The 21510-nt window shown below is 47.5% G+C and overlaps 2 protein-coding genes across 2 annotated transcripts; one reads left to right on the top strand and one right to left on the bottom strand.

Annotated features, from left to right (window-relative positions):
* Positions 1-1529: 1529 nt before the first annotated feature.
* On the bottom strand, positions 1530-12875 carry ACAD8 (acyl-CoA dehydrogenase family member 8). Its single transcript, XM_066639487.1, has 11 exons — positions 12765-12875; positions 11346-11446; positions 9821-9990; positions 9625-9734; positions 8855-8931; positions 7926-8063; positions 7591-7726; positions 7400-7497; positions 5685-5837; positions 3980-4082; positions 1530-2385 (listed from the first exon to the last, which is right to left on the bottom strand). Exons 1-11 carry the CDS (start codon positions 12862-12864, stop codon positions 2333-2335), a joined length of 1239 nt encoding a protein of 412 aa, XP_066495584.1. The 5' UTR covers positions 12865-12875; the 3' UTR covers positions 1530-2332.
* Positions 12876-13119: 244 nt separating this feature from the next.
* On the top strand, positions 13120-21505 carry THYN1 (thymocyte nuclear protein 1). The gene is made up of 8 exons (XM_066639279.1): positions 13120-13338; positions 13924-13983; positions 14790-14995; positions 16905-16973; positions 17454-17546; positions 18813-18908; positions 19906-20056; positions 21266-21505. The coding sequence occupies exons 2-8, from the start codon at positions 13941-13943 to the stop codon at positions 21325-21327; spliced, it is 720 nt and encodes a 239-aa protein (XP_066495376.1). The 5' UTR covers positions 13120-13338; positions 13924-13940; the 3' UTR covers positions 21328-21505.
* Positions 21506-21510: the final 5 nt, after the last annotated feature.

The raw sequence follows: 21510 nt of genomic DNA, 5'->3' as shown, positions 1-21510 counted from the left end.
AGGTGGGAGGAGCAGAGGCTGGCACATCATCTGATAAGGGGCAGCATTTGGCATGCCCGCTCAGTGTCAGGAGGTCTTGCAGCCAGCACTGTCTCTGCCCACTGAGTCACCATTATGTAAGTGCTCCACCCCTTGACTCACTAATCCATCTGACTCTTGTGTCTAGTAAAGACCCATGTAGACCTTAGGAGGCTGAAGCCTGCCCACCCTGTGCACTGCTTGTGCTAGGTCGTTGGGGGCCTTCAGGGCAAAACCTTGCTCCTGTGCTATGAAGAAAAGCATGTTGAGTATTGCTAGAACATTTGCCCTGCGGCTTGAGGCCACTGACACCTTCCAACAAAGTTTATGTACAACTGCAATCGGTTTGCATCAACCTGGGTCAAATTCCAACCAGGCAGCTTGGAAAAAAAGGACCAACGGACAAAATTGTGTGCAGGGGGCAAGAGAGAGAGAGCAAACAGGTGCCAATTTTCTAACCAAGTCCCTACCTACATATTTACAAGGGAATTGTTTTGCAAGATCTCAGCCACAGTACAGGGGCAGGAGTGATATGACATTTTGTACACTACCATGTGGAACACAGACTGTAACCAAGAAGCAATGACATCCACCTCTTCTAAGGGTGCAATCCTAACCCCTTATGTCAGTGCTGCACAGCACTGGCATAGCGGTGCCAATGGGACATGTGCTGCATCCTGCAGTTGGGTGTCACTCATGGAGGCCTCCTCAAAGTACGGGAATGTTTGTTCCCTTACCTCAGAGCTGCGTTGCCCTTATGTCAGTGCTGGAAAGCACTGACGTAAGGGGTTAGGATTGTGCCCTAAAGCTGCCAAAGAGGCACCAGTTTTCAATGCTTCTGGGGGCTCACCCTTGGGCAAGAAGTGGATTGCTGGGCTTTGTTTAACATACCCATTTCCTGTATATGCAAAACTAGCTTCACCCAAGGAGAAGGGTTTTTAATATTATTACATTGGCGACCTTCCAGCTCTCTGGCACAGAGATTGATTTAAAGGACAACTTACATATTTTTGTTAGAAGATCAGCAATCTGACATCTTCGTTGCTTAAAAACTCTCATCTGGATGCTGTCTGGTTCCAGTAATCTGTTAATTTTTTAATTGGTCAATATACTCAAGATTAGAACCTCATCTCCTGTCACTTCCATTTGACGCTGTTCTTCAGACCCCCTCTCTGAGTAGATGAGTTCAGGCAAAGGTAGCTACCCTCCAAGTTGCTGCAGTGAATACAGATGCAAAGATTTCATCTGCTTCTCTGCAATCCCTGTATCCTTTTTAACCTCCCCATTGATTCCCTCTTATCTAAATGGTTCAACTGCCACAACCAGGGCCTGCAAACTTGGTTCACATTCCAAGATACAAGCAGTTTAAGTGGTTGCCCCATTAGGCAAGAGAGGGCGCAAGCCTAACCAGGTCTACTCAGAAGTAAGTCCAATTTTTTTTTTTTCAATGGGGCTTACTCTCAGGTAAGCGTGGTTAGGATTGCAGCCAGAGTTGCTCAACCAGCAAGAAGTAAAAGAGAAAAATCACCATTTATTGAGTCCAATACCAGGATGCAAAGGAAACGACAAGGGTCAGTGCGCAGTTTCATTGTGTGCCTCGACTGCTGGAAACAGCCAAGCTGTGATTCTGCAAGGGATTGAAAGGCTTTGTCTGTGTTTTGATATCAAGAATCTCTAGCACCATCAGATCGATGGTGGAACAGTTTCCCTGGCCTTGGGGCCGGGTGTGTTACTGGGAGGCAACACCATCCCCTTTAAAAGTTGTGAAAGGCCTTGGTGGTTACATATACCCTCCTTTGGAGGAGGCAAAAAGTATAATCTCCATGAAATGTGGACCAAACAGGAAGATTGTCCTTTTCTTCAATTTGTGCAAATGGATTTTTCCAGGCACCAAGCGAGAGAATGAGCAGCGGTACTATCAAAGGCCATCAACAAGCCACCCCCCATCTCCGTCTCAAGGGCTGGTGGGCACTTGCTTCAGTCTCTAGGGAAGGTACAGACGGGTGACCAGAGCCAGCTTTCCTTCACTCTCCTTCTGAGGAGCATCAGGTCACAGCAGATGCCCAGCCACTGGGAAATCAAGGACAAAAGGCTCTGTTGATATCTTGCTGGAAGCTTTCAGTCCCCAAACAGCAGCATTGATTCTACCAGGCACGGCCTGTCACTGTAGCGCAGCACATTTCAAGTCATGTCTGTCAGGGCTTAAGATCAGAAAGGAAGGTGGAAATGCATCTCCACTACCAGAAAGTCTCCGTCTCTTGCTCGTGGTGTGCAGCCACCAAAGCGGCACGTGGAGTGTGTCAAGCTCCTGATTCTATGCCTGCAACAGGCTCCTGGCCACAATCATCCTCATCACCTCGTTGGTACCTATTCAGCAGACACAGTCACAGAGAGAGAGAGAGAGAGAGAGAGAGAGAGAGAGAGAGAGAGAGAGAGAGAGAGATGGACCTGTTAGCAAACAGAACTGTAACTGTTGGGAAGGGCAGGTTGAATCCAGGGCAGTATTTGGGACTTGGAGAATCTTAGCTTTCATTTAAAATCCTCAGTGACACAGAGGCTGAAAACAGACAGCCTTCTCCTGAATTGGACTATCAGCCTATCTCGGTCAGAAGAGGGAGCCCTCCTTATCCAAGGGTTAGGCACCTGCAGATTTGAGCATCTGCAGATGCCCAGCCTATGGCTGGAGGGCCTCAGAAGACCTCCCAGACTGGAAGGCAATTCCACTCTGCACCAGAAACTCCTGGTCGCATCTGGAGGTTGTTCCGGTCATGTCTGGCTCCGGAGGCCTTCTCAGGAGGCCATGCACAACCTCTGGAGGGCTGGTCACAGCCCCCAGGTAAGAAATTGCAATGCCACGCTAATATCACCTCCCCCGCCCCCATGGATTTCATCATCCATGGAATTTGGTAGCTGCAGGGTGTCCTGGAATGAAACCTTGTGAATACCCAGGGCCCACTGTATTTTCAACACTGGGGTCCTCCAGAGTGTCAGGCATGAATAGTTTCCCAACCCTACCCAGGTGACTGAACCTGGGACCTTCTGCATGCAAAGTAAAAGCTGCCTCAGTGAGCTACATTGACCATTTAAGGGTGCAATCCTAACCCCTTATGTCAGTACTTTCCAGCACTGGTATAGCGGTGCCAATGGGATGTGTGCTGCATCCTGCAGTTGGGTGTCACTCAGGGAGGCCTCCTCAAAGCAAGGGAATGTTTGTTCCCTCAGAGCTGCAATGCCCTTAAGTCAGTGCTGGAAAGCACTGACATAAGGGGTTATGATTGTGCCCTAAGGCTCTCAAATACTGCAAACAGCCAACCTGCAGCAAATGTTTCAAAGTTTTTGATTTTCTCTATAAACCACTTTGTGAACTTTTGTTGAAAAGCGTATTACAAATACTGTTAATAACAATAACTAAAAAGTGGAACACTGATTGTGTTCCAGCAGTTCTCAAACTGTGGGTCTGGGACCCACCAGTGGGTCATAACCCAATTTTTGGTGGCTTGCAAAACTGTCAGGGCAGATTAGCCTATGTGCATTAAGGGTTTTAACTAGTTGCTACTGGGAGGGGGGGAGCACTGCTGCTCAATCACCATTACAGCCACACCACTTGGCATGTGGTGCCAATCTTGGCATAATTCAGGCAGCAGCCTCTAGGGTCTCTAAAATGCTTGGAAGCCACTGTGTTAGGAACCAAACTTCCAGGCATGGCATTATAGAACTAAGTGCAAAGTCAGTGACAAGCTGATATGGGCTTACTAGATCTATGCACCTTTAGGAACTCTAGGTTATGCCAGGAATATGTCATACGACCCTATTCGCATTTCCTGCACATTAACTTGGCTCTCAGTGCAAGCAGGGAGGGCTGGAGAGCGAAGTTTAAAGTTTGGGGTTGCAGTGGCTACTGAATGTCATTGGAAACAAGGCAAGCAACGGCTGAGGTTGTAGGTGATGTTCTGAAAGTTACCTTCTAGAATCTGGTGCACACGGATGTCTCGCACAAACTGCTGCACAGCGTAGTCCTTCAGGTACCCGTAGCCCCCGTGCATCTGCAAGGCTTGGTTGCAGATCTGTGTTGGAGAGAACGAGACAAGGTCAAGCACAAGAGTGGGCGAGCCTTGTCTGGAACTCCACAGGAGAACAGGGTAGGGATGAGGAACCCAGTGCTTAAACACTGTCTGAAAAGAACTAAGTGCAAACCTGAGAATAGAGGCTTGCCTGTTAGTCCCTTTAAACTCAGCATTTCTTTTAGCTCGCCTGGTTTGCTTTGCATCTACGTTATTTTACACAAACCATTCCAGTGAATTTAAACAGCCTTTATCCAAAGGCTTTATCTGAACAGGTCTAGATGCAAATGCAAGACTGCCACCTACTGGTAATTCATGTACTTAAATTGTGGCATGGGGAGTCATCCAGTGACTAAGGGTCCAATCCTATCCAATTTTCCAGCACTGGTGCAGTGGCAATGCAGCCCCAAGGTAAGGGAACAAATGTTCCCATACCTTAAGGGGGCTTCTGTGACTGCTGGCCTACCACAAGATGCAGTGCATGCCCCACTGGCATAGTTGTACCGGCACTGGAAAATTGGATAGGATTGGCCCTAAACGGATAGATAGCCCAATCCTATGCAAAAGTAAGTCCTATTATAGTCAATTGGACTTACTCCTGGTTAAGTATAAATCAGATTGCAGCCTGAGACAGAGCTGAAATGTGCATACACCTCCCCCCCTTCACCACCTCATTCAGAAGCAGTGGAAACTGAGGCATGGCAATTCTTTGGTGGGGGAGCTAAAAAGGGGGCTGCCCCATTGCAGCAGTTCTTCTATCCCCCTTCCAGAATGCCCCTACCTGGTGACACATTCATCCTGATAATCGCATTCTGGAAAACTACCATAAAACTGGTGACAGTGTTGAAGAGGGAATGAAGAAGGTAAACTATCAGCTCAGTCCTTAACACACAGAAAAAAAAATCTTCCTAGGTTTTCTAATCCATTAACCATCTCTGTTCTGTTTTGTCTTCCACTCCCTTCTACAGGAAGAAAAAATGAGGCCTGAGAGTTGTAGCTACAAGGGATTTTTTTTTTTTAACAGCTTCCTACCATAACTTAGAAATTACAAACCTTGAAAAGAGGATGGGTAAAAGCGTATCTTACCCTGTCCACCGATACACACCTTGAAACAAATTACATATAGCAACGCCTTGAGAACAAAGAACATTTGTCTCTCTGGGTTACAGCCAGTGCTCCTCGGAAGCTGCACATCAGAGATATGCAGTCAGGAGAGGCAGAGCCTCCCCTGTCCTGTCTGCTCAAGCTCCTCTGTAATTGTGCACTCGCTCCACCCAGTTTCTGAATGGCTGCATCATCACATGGGAGGCTGAGCTGTCAAGACTCCAAGGCAGTCCAAGTCTCTTTGAGAAACTAAAACTGTAGCTGTGAGAGCACAGCCATGCAGCCATAGTGATTGTGGAAGCACTGGGGCTTCCGGGTAGCCCCTTGCTGTCCGCCCCCCCCCCCACACCTTGGACATTACTGTACTTCACTCACTCCCAATCCCAGCCTCAGTCATGAGAAGGGGGATGTGAAAACACCCCGAGTCTTCCTCTCTCCCCAGACCCTCGCTTCCAATCATTCCTGATTCTCTACATCAAATGCGGTAATGGCTTCACTTACCGCAAAGCACTCGTCTGTGGCAAAGAGCTTGGCCATGGAGCACAGGGCCACGGCGTCCTCACGCTCTTCCTGCAATGCCTTTGCGGCATTGCGCACCATGAGCCGTGCCGCCACCAGGCGAGTCGCCATCTCAGCCAGCTGGAACTGGAGGTACTGTCGAGAGAAGGGCGGGAGGCAGATGAAAGTGAAATGTGGTGAGGCTAGGTAAGTGTGAGCCAGAGCTGTTGATGAGAGCTCAGCTCCATGTTGTTTCTTGGAGAGATGTGTCAAATTCATACACAGGGAAGCTGTCCAAGTATTGTTAGCTGTGTGTTTACTGATCACTGTCCATTCTTATGATCCTTTTAAAATTATCCCTTTTTCTTACCCAACCAACTTCAACAACCTTTATTGGCATCACACATAATAAATATACAATCACAAATATAAAACCACAAATAAAGGTACACAAAAACAGAACCATAAGGAAATTGCTCGCTCAAATACTCCAGTCAGGGCTGCCTTAAACTGTTAGAAATAAAAACTTTTGCAAGAAACTCGGCAACAGGAATCGTAGTTTCTTGCGAAAAGTCATATAAAAGAAACGCTGCGAGAAGGTTAGGGGGGCCAGAATAACTGGAAAAAACAGGGCCCAGAATAGAGCAGAGAAGCTTGCTAAACACAGGACAAATGCAAAGAAAATGAGTGACAGAATCAGGCTCTATACCACAATGATTACAACGCCTTTGGTCAAAAGGTACCCGAGTATATCGGCCGTTCAGCACTGCAGAGGGGAAAATATTTAGCCGGGCTAACATAAAAGCCCTCCTTTTTTCTTACCCCTTTTTCATATCTTATGATCCCTTTTAAGTTTTACATGCTGCACGCCTGAATTTTCCTCTATACCAGGGGTCTCTAAATGTTTTGGCCAAAGGGCCGCATTAAATATCTGGCACAGTGTCGAGGGCTAGATAAAAAATTAAATATAAAATTTAAATAAATACATTAGAGATGGAACTTAGATGAATGGCTGAAATGAATGAATGAATGGGCTCAAAATGTCCAGGATTTCTCCAAGCACCAACACAGCCCAAGAAATAAAGCACACACTTAAATGGACCCCCATTCCCCTACCCCACAAGCACAACTCTGGTTGTGTTTGGTCAACGGGGCCATCATTTGAGAGGCTCTCAGGAGATCAGAGGCTGGCCGTGGGCCAGATAGAGGCTCTATCTGTATTTATTCTAATACATTCCTAACAGTAAAACAAGCAAAATGAAAATTGCCAGTTTCTATGTCACCTATTTTCTGCTGCAAGGATTGCTGCCCATTTGTTTCTTCCCAAAGCAGAGTCTGATCATGCTCTGCTATGATTTCAGCTGGCTGGACAGCTAAAGTATAATAAACCAAATTCTACGTATAATAAATCAAAACACAGCATGTGCAGTTCCAACCTTCATCCAGCCGGTGGCACTAGAGTCAGCACACCTTGTGTCTTGGTGTGATTTTGCCTCTGGTCCACTGAGCTGGGGAGTTTACAGCAAAGTAGGGTGGGACTGGGGGTAGGGGAGTGGGCGTGGCAAATGCAAATATGTAATATCCAGATCCACAGGTTTTATAGCTCTGCAGCACAACTTTTCCCAGCAAGTGATGCTGTGGTGAAGGACAAGCACACATGGGGCTGACTGCCTCCTAGGAGAGGTACCGTTTCAAATGTACGCAATATAAAAGGTTACCTGATTGCTAGCCAGGGGCTCCCCAAACTGTTTGCGAACGCTGAGATAATCCCGTGCCAGAAGGACAGAGGCGTGAGTGGCACCGAGAGAACAGGAAGCTGGAGAGAAAACAGAGCAGACACTTGGTTAAGCACAGCAGCAAGGGTAGCTCTACTCCCCTAAGGGGCCCATCCTTCCTCTGCTGCACTCACCAATGTTTATCCTCCCTCCGTTCAAGCCCTTCATGGCAATGTTGAAGCCTTGCCCTTCCTCTCCCAGCCGGTTGGCTACCGGAACAGCGCAGTCCTCAAACATCACTGCCCGGGTTGGCTGCGAGTTCCAGCCCACCTGCAGGAAAAGGAGAGGATCTTCTTGCTCCATCCATCCTCAGATGGCACCGTAACACCTTAAGTGAACAAGCCACCAGGCCTTTGACGTGGCAGGTCCCACGGTACACAATGTGCACCAACAGTGCGCTGCTGAGGCTCCTGCGGCTTCAGCATGAGAACGCGAGAGGCAGGCAGACTGGGATCTGGCTCTCACTTACCTTCCTCTCCTTCTTGCCAAAGCTCAGGCCGGGCATCCCCTTCTCCAGCACCAAGCAGGAGATGCCTTTGGGGCCTGACCCTCCGGTACGGCACATGACCACATACACATCTGTATCGCCGCCGCCACTGATGAAAGCCTGACACGAGAGGAGCAAGAAAAGGTCATCACCTGGGAAGAGAGCTTGTCACTGTCAAGCCAACAGCAGAGGCAGGAAAGTAAAGAGGCTGCTGCACATTCAAGACCCCCTTCCTCAGGAGAGGAAGAGAGAAGATTGCTGGAGAAATAAAAAGGGCGAAGAGAAACTCTTAGGAATATGGAAAGAGCTCAAAATGGCAACATTAAACTATGAGAATATAAGAAAAGCCCTGCTGATCCAAGCCAAGGATCTGTCTATCCCAGTACCCTGTTTCCAACAGTGGACAGTCAGATACTTTTGGGAAGTGGATGAAGACAACTGCCTTTGCCCTGTTCCTTGTCCCCAGTAATGCAGGTGCAAAGATCTACTGCCTCCACATATGGGGTTGTAGGCTGGAATCATACTTATCTGGGAGTAAGTCCCATCACACCATCTGTGGGGTTTACTTCTGGGAAAATATGCATAGGAATATATAGTTAGCAGATTGCTCCTCCTGCAAGAATCTGTCCAGTTGCCTTTTAAAGCTCTCTAAAGCCATTGCTATGTCTGAAAGAATCTGTGGAAGCATTTGTTTCCATCTGATGGCGGGGAGGAAGTTTTCCATCTCCTGCAAAATCAGCTATTTGAAGTTTTGGAAGAATGGGCGAGGAACTTAGGGCTTTCTGAAAAGAAGACGTTTCTGGAGATGGACCCTGAGAGGGCGCACTGCCAAGCTGAAAGCAGTACGAGAGGGGGGGACACGAGACACAGGTCAGGGCTGCAGAAGATGTCAAGAAGAGGAAAGTGGATACCTTGGAACCATTCAGAATGTAGGCATCTCCTGACCTCTTGGCTGAAGTTAATAAAGAAGCAGCATCACTTCCGCTTCCTGTTTGGGAAGAAGGAGAAGGATTGCAGTGAAAACTCCAAACAAACAAATAAACCAGCAGCTCTTGTTTGGCTCTTCCTCAGTCACAGTCTGTGCTGTTGCCACTCTCACTTGTAGTGAAAATCCACAGTTTCCCTCTGCCGGCCCCAAATATGGGTGAATAGAGTTTTCACTGTAAGAGGGATCAAGCAGTCTATTCTCTGGGGCCAGAAGGCCCCCTCCTAGCTCCTCTTGGACCTGGCACAAGCCCAGATTGTGCACCTCTGCCCATCTGACAAAGTCCAGAGTTAAGAAAGGACTGCTAGTTGAGCATGATTTCATCAATGGGGTGGAGCAGTGACATCATCATAGACAGATTTGTCTAATCCCCATCACTGCAACTTGTGGCAGCAAACTGTTTATGCTCTTATGTTCAGGGCAGCATAGACTGTCTGCCCCTGCTTCATACAGTCTCCACAACAACCTTGTGAGGCAGACTGGGTTAAGAAAAGACAACTGGCCAAAAACTACTCCGGGAGCATCATAGCCAAATGGGGATCTGAACCAGGATTCCCTTCTTTCAGTGCACTACCTTCCCCCACACCCTGATTCCATCAAGACTCTGCTAGATCTAACACTCAAGAACTATCCATGCACCTGTTGGGGACATCTTAGCTCTCAGAAAACAGAGGACAGGAGGCTCCCATCCCTCACCTGGCTCAGTCAGGCAGTAAGAGGCAAACTTTTCCATGCAGCACAGCGAGGGACAGAACTTGCGCCTCTGCTCCTCGTCCCCAAAAGTGTCGATCATCCAGGCACACATGCTGCAGCAATGGGAGAGAGGACCATGACACAGGCAACATTAGAGCATGGGTGACCAATTCACGCCACGCCTGCATCTGGTACTCACTTGTGGATGCTGAGATAGGCAGTGGTGCTGACACATCCCGTCGACAGAGCCTCAAAGATGATGGAGGTGTCCAGCCGGGATAATCCAGAGCCCCCCACATCTGGCCGCACATAGATCCCACCAAACCCCAGCTGGGCTGCTTTCTGCAGTGTTTCTTTGGGAAATATTTCCTGTCCAAGAGGAAGGGAGGAGCTCAATCCACTATTGCAAATGCACTTATTTTTCAAAACCAAGGTTACTTCCTGTCTCACCCATTACAAACTTCTATGGCAGGGGCAGCCAAACCATAGCTCTGGGCCACATGAGGCTCTTTGGCATATAATGTGCAACTCTTGGAAATATGTTGGTTGAGCTCCTTTATGCATCACAATGAATACAAAACATAAATAAGAAATTTTCAAGCTTTATCATTATTTACCAGGTATAAACGAAGAGCCCCCTGGATTAAAACGTAAGTTTAATGTGAGTAAATACATATATTTAGGGTGCAATCCTAACCCCTTATGTCACTGCTTTCCAGCACTGGCATAGCGGTGCCAGTGGGACATGTGCTGCATCCTGCAGTTGGGTGTCATTCATGGAGGCCTCCTCAAAGTCCCCTGGGGGCTGGGGGATAAGAATAGGCCCTCAGTTTGGCTGTACTTGTCGTAAGAGGCAACTAAACAGCCACCGGGTAGATGGGGCTCGTCAGCCTGGGAAGGCAGCTCATCTGAGAGAAGGAAAACTCTGATCCCAAACCTCCACTGCCTTGTGGCTACATCCAGTTATGGAAAAGGCTTCAGGAGTCAACCTCGAGGCAAAATCCAGAGCCGGAGTCCCTGAGGCAGTTCATGGCTGAACACAGTCACGTTCTGGCAACTCCTGTGATGCCGCTGGAACCAACCGTATTGGCCTCTGCCTTTCCATTGGACCATTTCAGCGACGTGGAGAGGGGCGATTTGCTGCATGGGTAACAGTCTATCCTCCATATCTACTTTCCCCAGGCTTCGCGCACTGGAGAGGACACTCTGTTCCAGAGCCACCATTCGGAGTGTGACACAATAGTCTTCCGAGACTGAAGGATGCCAACTCCTCAAAGTAAGGGGGTGTTTGTTCCCTTACCTCAGAGCTGCATTGCCCTGATGTCAGTGCTGGAAAGGGGTTAGGATTGCACACTTAAGGATTTAACTACGTCTTAAATATTGCAGCTTTCAAGCATCTGAAGTTTATTGTATGTGGCTCTTATCTTAAGCAAGTTTGGCTACCCCTGTTCTACAGTAAGTCTCCCCCCCCCCCCGGTAATTAATTGATCAACATTTTAGTTGAGGAATCTACCAATGAAATGAACTGCTGTTCTCTTTAGGTTTATACCCTGCACCGAAGGAGCTGTCTGCTGTTGACAGTACGGAGATCAATGCAGCAAGGAAACTTTTGCAATTTTACAGTCCAGTTTGTGCTTTGTAAATTGCAATGCTGCCCCCCTTTCTGAGCAGCTCCTGCAGTATCACTATCAGTCATTGGCAGCAGAGGTTAATGGCAGTCTCACCTTTTCGTCCCATTCTGCCATGCGAGGGGCCATCTCTTTGGCTGCAAAGTCAAAGGCAACTTTTTGGAATTCCTTCTGTTCCTCGGTTAAACCTGCAGCGGCTGGAGAGGCAGAAAAGGAAAGAGATTTCAAGACATATACACAAAGCACACACCACACACGGGGGTGGGGGGGGAGGTCCCCAGGAAGGTCCACCAGGGCCCCAGTTCGCTGGGCTTTCACATGCCTAGTTAAGACTTGGCTGTTCAGGAGGCAATTTAGGTCTGCTTGATTTCATGCTCAGGGATGCTTGGGATGTTGTTCTCCAACCTGAATGATACATTTTGGCTTCGGAAAGGATGAAACCAGTAAGGAGGTCATTGATTTTAGAAATAGGCTATGTCAGAATGCCGATGCAAGGGAGGGCACTAGGATGCAGGTCTCTTGTTATCTGGTGTGCTCCCTGGGGCATTTGGTGGGCCGCTGTGAGATACAGGAAGCTGGACTAGATGGGCCTATGGCCTGATCCAGTGGGGCTGTTCTTATGTTCTTAACTACAATTCCCAGGAAGCCTTGCAGGTCTCTTGTTATCTAGTGTGCTCCCTGGGGCATTTGGTGGGCCGCTGTGAGATACAGGAAGCTGGACTAGATGGGCCTATGGCCTGATCCAGCGGGGCTGTTCTTATGTTCTTAACTACAATTCCCAGGAAGCCTTGCAGGTCTCTTGTTATCTGGTGTGCTCCCTGGGGCATTTGGTGGGTTGCTGTGAGATACAGGGAGCTGGACTAGATGGGCCTATGGCCTGATCCAGCAGGGCTGTTCTTATGTTTCTTATGTCATGGTAGCAACGGAGACAGGACGAAGCCTCAATTTGAGCCTAACCAAGCTCGAAGGGGGCCAGACCCCACATAAATGGGGGGCAGGATGACTGCATGTCCAAGGACCTGTCACATGCAAAATCCTCACGCCATCAGGTCATGAGGCTGTGCCTCTCCAAGGGCCCACTTGGTCAGGTCAACCTCCGAGTCTTCAGGATCAGTGGTCATGGCAGCACCAGCCTGTGCTTTGCTGCAAGCAACACTTTCAGTGCATGCAGAAGGTGATGGAGAAGATATCTGCGGATTGCCTGGGAATCACTGCCAGGCTAGGCAGACTAGCAGGCAGGAATTCAACAGGTGAAGCGTTCTTTCCGACACAGGAAAGCACCATCTGTTGAATTTCTCCATATGAAGGCAGGGGAAATTGCAACAAGCAGCACCTGTTGAATTTCTACTTGTGATGCAACTGTGCCTGTGTCACAAAAGGAAGCCTTGCAATTCAAATGGGGAAAAATATACACATCGCAAACCTTATGGACATTCATAACCAATAAACACCAAGCCTTAATTCCCTTGCAACCCCATACTATCAAATGCTCCACCCTTACGCCCCCCATCTTACGGTCAATGCAGGAGACGATCCCTCTAGCCCCCCATGCATGACTCCCTCCAAGCCTCCTTCCTAGCTGGAGCCGCAGCCTGCAGCAGCTTCTCCAAGCCATGGCAAGCAGCTTTGCAATGAGCAATACAGGTCTATTGACCGTGCTGCACTGTGGGAATTGTAGTTCATGGTTGCCCCATCCTACCATTAAAACCCTTTCTGCAGTCTTTCTCAATGAAACTACCATTCCCTGAATCTCGTGCGCCAGGACAGCTAGGGCTCCTGGGAATGGTAGTCCTTTGCTTCTCAAGCGGAACCACTGGAGGGTTTCTGATTGGTTGCATAGTGGGGGCAGGTCTTAAAGGCATACCTGCAGTTTGCATAACTTGTTATTTGTCGGCCGAATTAAAATGCTCCATTGGGGAGAGTGTGTGTATGTTTTCAGTAGGGAAAGCATTTATTCTGGATAGGAAACTTGCAGCCAAGCAAGAACTGCACCTTGCAAAGTGGGTGAGAGCTGCTAGTGCAGACCAGGCTTCAAGAGACAGTTGTGAGCCTTGCAAAGGAAGCAGCTTTTTGCATATCTACTGAAAAGGTACAGTAATGGTTTTCTCACTCTTTTGCTGGGTTTTGATTTGCATGAGCTTGGGGGTGCATCCTACAGTGAGCTCGTGTAGCTTGGCTCACTTGTGCATGCTACTATATCATCGTGCAGCTTGGCTCACTTCCTAGAGCCACCTATTTGCTCCACAGTTGCCTATATTATCATAATTATATACCGCTCAACAAAATAGTTTTTGTTTTACTATTCTGTAAGCAAAACAAAGTAGTTTTTGTTTTATTGTTCTGCCTCATTTATCATTTAGTTTAGTGCACCCCCCCCCCCCCGATAAATCTTATTCAGCCACCCTTCTGGGTGTTGAGTGAATGTACAAGCATCAAATATACAAGCATGAATGTACAAGCATTGTACATTCAAGCACACTTTTTCAGCCACAACTAGAAATGTGATTGTCTTTTCAAATGGAAGTGAAATTCAGGAAGCTTTGTGCTTTTTCTCTTTCTGCAGAACTTTAGTAGGCCACCCACAGTCCTGTGTGACCCTTTCTTGTTGTGCTTTGTGTTAGGCTCAGAAAGAACTTTCTCTCATCTAAGCTGGCAATCTTTTTTTCTTCCACAGGCACCTGGATTCTGAGCATGCCTTCTCAAGGCAAGAAAAGAGGCAGAGCAGCCTCCAGAGGTAAGTGAGGGGGTGGGATTGCACATGGTTGAAAACAAGAAAGGACTGGCAGGCAGAGCAAATGCAAGAGGCACATACAAACCATGACTAGTGGTGTGATGCATGCAAAATATTTATATACTGCCTCTCAACAACAACACCACCACAAATTCCCAAAATAACTGCAAAGGAATGAGAAAATAATTTCCTGTTCCAGAAACACAATGGAGGCACCAGCAACAGCCACTGGAAAAGATGCTGGGCTGGGTGAAGAGGGCTGGTTGCTCTCCCCCTGCTAAATATATGAGAGCCATCACTCAAAGGGGCCTCTCTGCCAGGTAGCAGGGGCTATAGGACATGTTGCGAGTGACTTGAGAGCTGTAGTTAAGGATTTAGGGCAAATTAGATTTAAGGATTTAGGGCACAATCCTAACCAGGTCTACTCAGAAGTAAGTCCTATTTTGTTCAATGGAGTTTACTGTCAGGAAAGTGTGGTTAGGATTGTAGCCTTAGAGCAAAAGGTGGGAGGTCTGTATGAGTGGTAAATTACATGCTTTGAATGCAGAAGGCCCTGGGTTCATTGTCATATGGCAGGGAGGATGGGGAAAGACCCCTGACTGCAACTGCTGCTATCCTTAGACAATGCTGAGCTAGGCAGAATAATAGCCTGACCCTTTGTCGGGCAGCTTCATATGTGCATAACTGAACATGCATGCATATACCTCTATATGTCTACTCTAAATGATGAGAGTGAGATATACGGTTTAGCTTAAGCCCACAAAACTGACACCCACCTTCCTTATTTTTGACCCTGGCCAATATCCAAGCTGCAAAAGAACCTGCCTTGAAAGTGGCCAAATCAGAGGGCCCCAAGCAGGGAGAGGGGCCCCGGTCATCAACCGTCAAAATGGAAGCTGGGAAGAGCTCTAAGGCAGCAGCTGGTGCTCGGCAGAATGCAAGCAAGCCAGTCTACACCCACTGGCTTATGAAATCTGAGCCAGAGAGTAGGCTTGAGAAGGGGGTGGACGTGAAGGTAAGTCAGAGATCTTCTATCTCGCCTTTGCCTGCTAACCAGACACAAATTTACCCCAAGGGTCCCATTACATCTGTCCATTTCAGGAGTAAAGGAAGTCCTCCTTCATAAACACAATGTATGGAATTCATTGCCCATGAGATTATATTTCATCTTCTGCAAAGATCCTAGAATGGTTTATTCCAGACCTTCCATTTTGTCCTCACGCCAAGCCTGTGAGGTAGGCACAACTAAGAGAGTGGGATTGGCCCAAGTCACTCACCCAATAAGCATCATGGCTGAGTGGGGGTTAAACCAGGTCTGATCCAATACATTAATTAATGTATGAATTAGTAATACATTAGCCACTATATATATGAGTGTCGGAGATCGTTGAGCCAAGGTACACAAAGTCATGGACAACCTCCAGTTCGTGTGCAGAGATTGTAATGCAGGGAGGTGAGTCCACATCCTGAACCAAGACCTGTATTTTCTTCAGGCTGATTGTCAGTCCAAAGTCTTGGCAGGCCTTGCTAAAACAGTTCATGAGCTGCTGGAGATCTTTGGCAGAGTGGGCGGTGACAGCGGCATCCGCAAAGAGGAAGTCATGCAGACATTTCAGCTGGACTTTGGACTGTGCTTTCAGTCTGGAGACGTTGAAGAGCTTTCCGTCTGATCTGGCCCGGAGATAGATGCCTTCTGTTGCAGTTCCAAAAGCCTGCTTCAGCAGGACAGCAAAGAAAATCCCAAAAAAGGTTGGTGCGAGAACACAGCCCTGCTTCACTCCACTTCGAATGTCAAGGGGGTCTGATGTTGAGCCATCAAAGACTACAGTGCCCTTCATGTCCTCGTGGAAAGACTTGATGATGCTGAGGAGCCTGGCTGGACATCCGATCTTGGGGAGAATCTTGAAGAGGCCGTCCCTGCTGACCAGGTCGAAAACCTTTGTGAGATCTATGAATGCTATAAAGAGTGGCTTAAACAGACGCATTGGCAAAGCAGCTACCATGTTTTCCAGACTCACAAAGAAGTCTGGTCCAACAAGAAGCTGATGGAACACACCATGATCCAGGTCTACAGAGCTTTCGTCTTGTGTACACTTCTGTACTGCAGCGAGTCATGGACTCTTCACACACAACAGGAGAAGAAGCTGAACGCTTTCCACATGCGCTGCCTCCGACGCATCCTCGGTGTCACCTGGCAGGACAAAGTTCTAAACAACACAGTCCTGGAACGTGCTGGAATCCCCAGCATGTATACACTGCTGAAACAGAGACTCCTGCGTTGGCTCAGTCATGTCGTGAGAATGGATGATGGCCGGTTCCCAAAGGATCTCCTCTATGGAGAACTTGTGCAGTGAAAGCACCCTACAGGTAGACCACAGCTGCGTGCTACAAGGATATCTGCAAGAGGGATCTGAAAGCCTTAGAAATGGACCTCAACAGATGGGAAACCTTGGCCTCTGAGCAGCCCGCTTGGAGGCAGGCTGTGCAGCAGGCCTTTCCCAGTTTGAAGAGACACTATGCCAACAGACTGAGGCAAAGAAGGAAGGCCCATAGCCAGGGAGTCAGACCAGGGACAGACTGCACTTGCTCCCAGTGTGGAAGGGATTGTCACTCCCAAACTGGCCTTTTCAGCCACACTAGACGCTGTGCCAGAACCACCATTCAGAGCGCGATACCAGAGTCTTTCGAGACTGAAGGTTGCCAACAACTTCGTTGGCATATATATACGTTGTGTGTATACACACACACACACACACACACACACACACACTTATATACACACATATACATATATATAATCGAGCAAAGGAACAGGAATGTTAGTATTTGGAGAGCATTATGGACTGCTTGATAAATATGACAAAAATGGATAACCAGAAGCTTAAGTAATGTACAGGCTGTTTGTTTTGCATGCGATTCTCTAGTTTGGCATTGAAGATTTAAAAGCTCAACCCAATCAGACGACATGCTGGGATGGAGTCCGGAATTATCAGGTAAGGCCTCTATAAATCCTGCTTTTCCCAGGGCATAGTCTGACGTAAAATAACAGTCTGCTGAAGGGGTGGTGTGTGTGTTAAATCTGAAAATATCCCCTGGATTTTTTTTTCTCTTTCTTCTTAACTGAGCAGAAAATGCAATCACTTGCCTGAACTGGAAGCAGTAGCTTTTTTATTAAACTGTATCTATTCCGTACATTAAAAAAAAAATTGTTCCTAATCTAGACCAGCAGCTCAACCACAGTTGTATGTTTGAAAGCTCAGCTGTATGGTTTGGGTTCCAAAGAAGGGTTTGCATAAATCATTATTTGCATTAATTGGCCCAGTGCATCTTTTGGCCCCCCAGAATCCTCTCTTCCAAAGTCTGAGAAACTCTGTTTATAGAACTGGCTGTCTGCAGGAAGAGAGCACTGAAAAGTGCACCTTCTTCCCTGCATTGGTGGGAAAACAGCCACCCCTTTTCTACCCTTTTGACAGGCACGAAATTTCCTGAGGGATATGAAAGTTGGGCAGGAGGCCTTCTTCTACCACAGTAATTGTAAGGAGCCTGGGATTGCAGGCATAATCAAGGTGAGTGCCACTCACTGCAAAAAGATCACTAACTACTGGAATGTCGACTAAGCTCCTACCAAGGAAAAAGGGACAGTTGTCAACAATATCTATTGTCATGGAATCCTTGGCTTGGTGACCGGGAGGGGGGGATGAACCATAGATCATAATGTGCACTGATGATAGATGAAGGGCTGAACCCACACTACAAATTTTAAGTAATGATTTAGTGCAGAGGTTCCCAAACGGTGGGTTGTTACCCACTGGTGGGTCTCGACCTGATTTTTGGTGGTTTGCCAAAGTGTGATGGAATGATCAGATAACTGCTTCAAATCCTGGAGCTATTCAAAAATCAGATACTGTAGCTGCTAATTACCCTGCAAAGAGCTCAGCTCCTGCAGTTTGGAAGTATATGTAAATATAGGGAAGTAACGGTGTGTCTTTTTTTTCTGCCCGATCTTAGTCTGTTTTTGGAAGCTAAGCAGGGTCAGGCCTGGTTAGTACTTGGATGGGAGACCGCCTGGGAATACCAGGTGCTGTAGGCTTATACCATAGTCTTTTGAGACTGAAGGTTACCAACCACCACCATTACATATAAATAAGTATTATTTCTTTCTAGGTCACCTTTTTAAAAAGTCTGGTAAGCCTAGGTGGGTCCCAATAGAATGTCATTTTAAAAAGTGGGTCCCAATTTGGGAACCACTGGTTTTGTGCTGTATTCCTTCTTTCCAAGGAACCCTGAGGATGTGTAAAGGAAACACAGGATCTCCACTTGAGAATTCTCTGCATCTTGCCCAACTACCTTACCTAAAGAATCATGACAGTTAAAGTGGAATAAAATGCAAGTAAATTTTTTAGCACAGACAATAAGCCACAGTTTATTGTCCTAGGTATAATAAAGGTTACTGGGTGCAGCAGGTAGAATACTGGATTTGCATATATGAGACTTGGGTTCAAAATCCTATGGCTAAATAAGAGAGAATATGGAAGGCTAGTTCATATATGCACGCTAATCAATTCAGGAGCACAGCATGAAATGGTGATTCTCGGATGCGCAACATCTGAACCAATGAGGTCATAGTTCAATGGTGGAACTTCGCATGCAGAAGGCCCCAGGGGAGGGTCTGGAGAAACGCCCTCACCATCTGAAATCTGACTGTTATCCCGCAGATTGATATGTTCTCCTGTGCCTGATTCTGCATGTATGAACTGACCATAGGGTAGCTTCTTTACAGCCACTGTCAGCCAACTCTCCTCCTTTGCCTCTGTTTGTCTTTCTCATCCTAGATAGTGAAGGAGGCCTATCCAGACCATACCCAGTTTGAAAAGAAGGATCCACATTACGATCCTTCCAGCACCAAAGAGAATCCCAAGTGGTCCATGGTAAGACCATTGAATTATACTCTCAGCTGCTTTTTGTTGGATTGATCCTTTACTTTGGAAGTGAGTAAGGTGGATAAATAATCAGGCTTTTAAAAAAAAAATGTATAGGTTGATTGCTGTATAAACAAATTAGGCTTGTAAATAGCCAGTTGCCTGTTTTCCTATGGTAACAATTACCTGGTCACCTGTATGGAAGCACTTGTCTGCTAAAAGATGGAAGAAGGTCCTCGCTGGATTGCAGCAAAAGTTGATCCAGCCTCCCACTTCCCACATGGGCCACAAGCTGTCCTTCCTTTTGTCTGTCCTGCATTTGCCACTAATTAGTTTCATTCAGGGATGGGAACTCGAGTCAGGTGACTCGAGTCTGAGTCACAAAAACATGTTTTTGTGGAACTCCTTGCCACAGGATGTGGTGATGGCGTCTAGCCTGGACGCCTTTAAAAGGGGATTGGACAAGTTTCTAGAGGAAAAATCCATTACGGGTTACAAGCCATGATGTGTATACGCAACCTCCTGTTTTTAGAAATGGGCTATGTCAGAAGGCCAGATGCAAGGGAGGGCACCAGGATGAAGTCTCTTGTTATCTGGTGTGCTCCCTGGGGCATTTGGTAGGCCGCTGTGAGATACAGGAAGCTGGACTAGATGGGCCTATGGCCTGATCCAGTGGGGCTGTTCTTATGTTCTTAGCTAACTCAAGTTACCTGTGTTGATGACTTGGGCATTGACTTGAGTGTGAGGCCAATGACTTGGCATGCGGTCGCCACATATGCAGACTTGAGTCTGTCTGTGTTTGGGTATGCTTGCTTATTTTTGGGGGGGGATGAAAGACCTTGTGGGGCCATCATTCAGACCAGGCGAGCAGCAGGTCTAAATCCAACTCTCGAACCACTACGCCATCATCCTGGCTCATATTGCAGGAATGGCTACCAGTGCTGTAATAAAACAAGCTCCTTAATGTCCTTCCTCTCGGATTGACTTTCCTCCCTTGTGCTGGCAGGTAGATGTCCAGTTTGTTCGGATGACCAAGCGCTTCATCCCCCTGGCTGAGCTGAAGGTTCACCACCAGGCACACAAGACCTCAGGAGGACCCCTGAAGGAGATGATGCTGTTCACCAGGCAGAGGCTCTCTGTGCAGCCCCTGACAGATGGTAGGAACATACACTGGCCACTTGGCAGTTTTTTTTTCACTTTGAGGCTGACCTCAAACATCCTGGCATCGGGGGGGGGGGTGGATTGATGCTATCCCCACTCGTTACCCCACAGCAGGCCAATTGCCTTTTGCTGCTTTCTGGATTCAAAAAGTATAATTGAGAAGACAGCAATATGCAACGAAGTGTATGGGCTAGGGTGCACTTGCTGTGGCATGGCGCACACAAAGCATTCTGGAGGCTACCCGAAAGCCACAGCATCTGGGCAATTGCAGAGGAAGCTGAGCTCTTGCTGGTGCGGGTCTAGTCTCTTCCTGTATAGTGACAAGCATGAACCTGTTACTATACAGAGAGATTAGAGCTGTGGTAGACAGACGAGCACTCAGCCTCCCTTGCGATTGTGCAACCACTCAGAAACTGGGCAGAGCACATGCGCAATGTGATTGTGATTGCACACAAGCTGTACACAGTTTCTGAGTGGTTGCACAATCACAGGGGAGGCTGAGCTCTCATTTGCCATGGTTCTAGTTCAGGGGTCTCTAAACTTCTCGGCCGAAGGGCCGCATAAAATATCTGGCACAATGTTGAGGGCTGGAAAAAAAAAATTAAATACACAATATAAATAAATACATTAGATTTATTTATTTGTAACTTAGATGAATGAATGGGCTCAAATGGCCAGGATTTCTCCAAGCACCAACACAGCCCAAAAGTGCAATCACACACTTAAACAGACCCCCATTTTCCCATCCCACAAGTGCTTAGTCAACTGGGCCAGAGGCTCTCGGGATCAGAGGCTGGCCGCAGGCTGGATAGAGGCTCTCCATGGGCCACATCTGGCCCCCGGGCCAGGGTTTGGAGACCCCTGTTCTAGTCTAACAGCAGCAAGAGCTTAGCCTCTCCTGTGATCGCACAACCCCTCAGAAAGTGGGTGGAGTGTGAGCTCAATCACAGGGGAGGCTGGGGCTATTTTCTTCTGAGTATGACAGGCGGGCTGTATCTCCCTTGCCTGCGGGTCCCTGGGAGAAAAGGAAGTGTGGAGAGGCTAGTGATGGGGTAGAGAGATGCTGCAGGAGGAAGAGAAATGCTGGATGTGGGAGCTGTTGCGCTGCTGGCTGGGGGAGCCAGGTGGTCTCGCATCAGCTCTGATCCAAATGCCAGCAAAGAATTTACCTAATTTTTTTTTTACCCTCCCATTTTCTTTTGAAGAGGAATTTGACTTGGTTTTGAGCCTTGAAGAGGAAAAACCACCAGAGGTGACAACGCTCTGAATCTCTACCAAGCCATCAAAACGTTTGCGATGCTGTGATTTCAAGCAGGCCAAAACTGCTTGGAGGACAGACCAACGCAGAGCTCTATTCCCTACTGACCGTTCCTTGGAATTGAGGTTGTGTTATGTTTTGCATTTCAGGGGCTTTAAAAAAAAATAATAAGTATCATAAAAAATCATCCGT

The sequence above is a fragment of the Tiliqua scincoides genome, chromosome 11 (genome assembly GCF_035046505.1).
Source record: "Tiliqua scincoides isolate rTilSci1 chromosome 11, rTilSci1.hap2, whole genome shotgun sequence".
Classification (NCBI taxonomy): Eukaryota; Metazoa; Chordata; class Lepidosauria; order Squamata; family Scincidae; genus Tiliqua; species Tiliqua scincoides.
The sequence above is the reverse complement of the archived record's forward strand: the minus strand, read 5'-3'. Positions and strand labels throughout refer to the sequence as shown.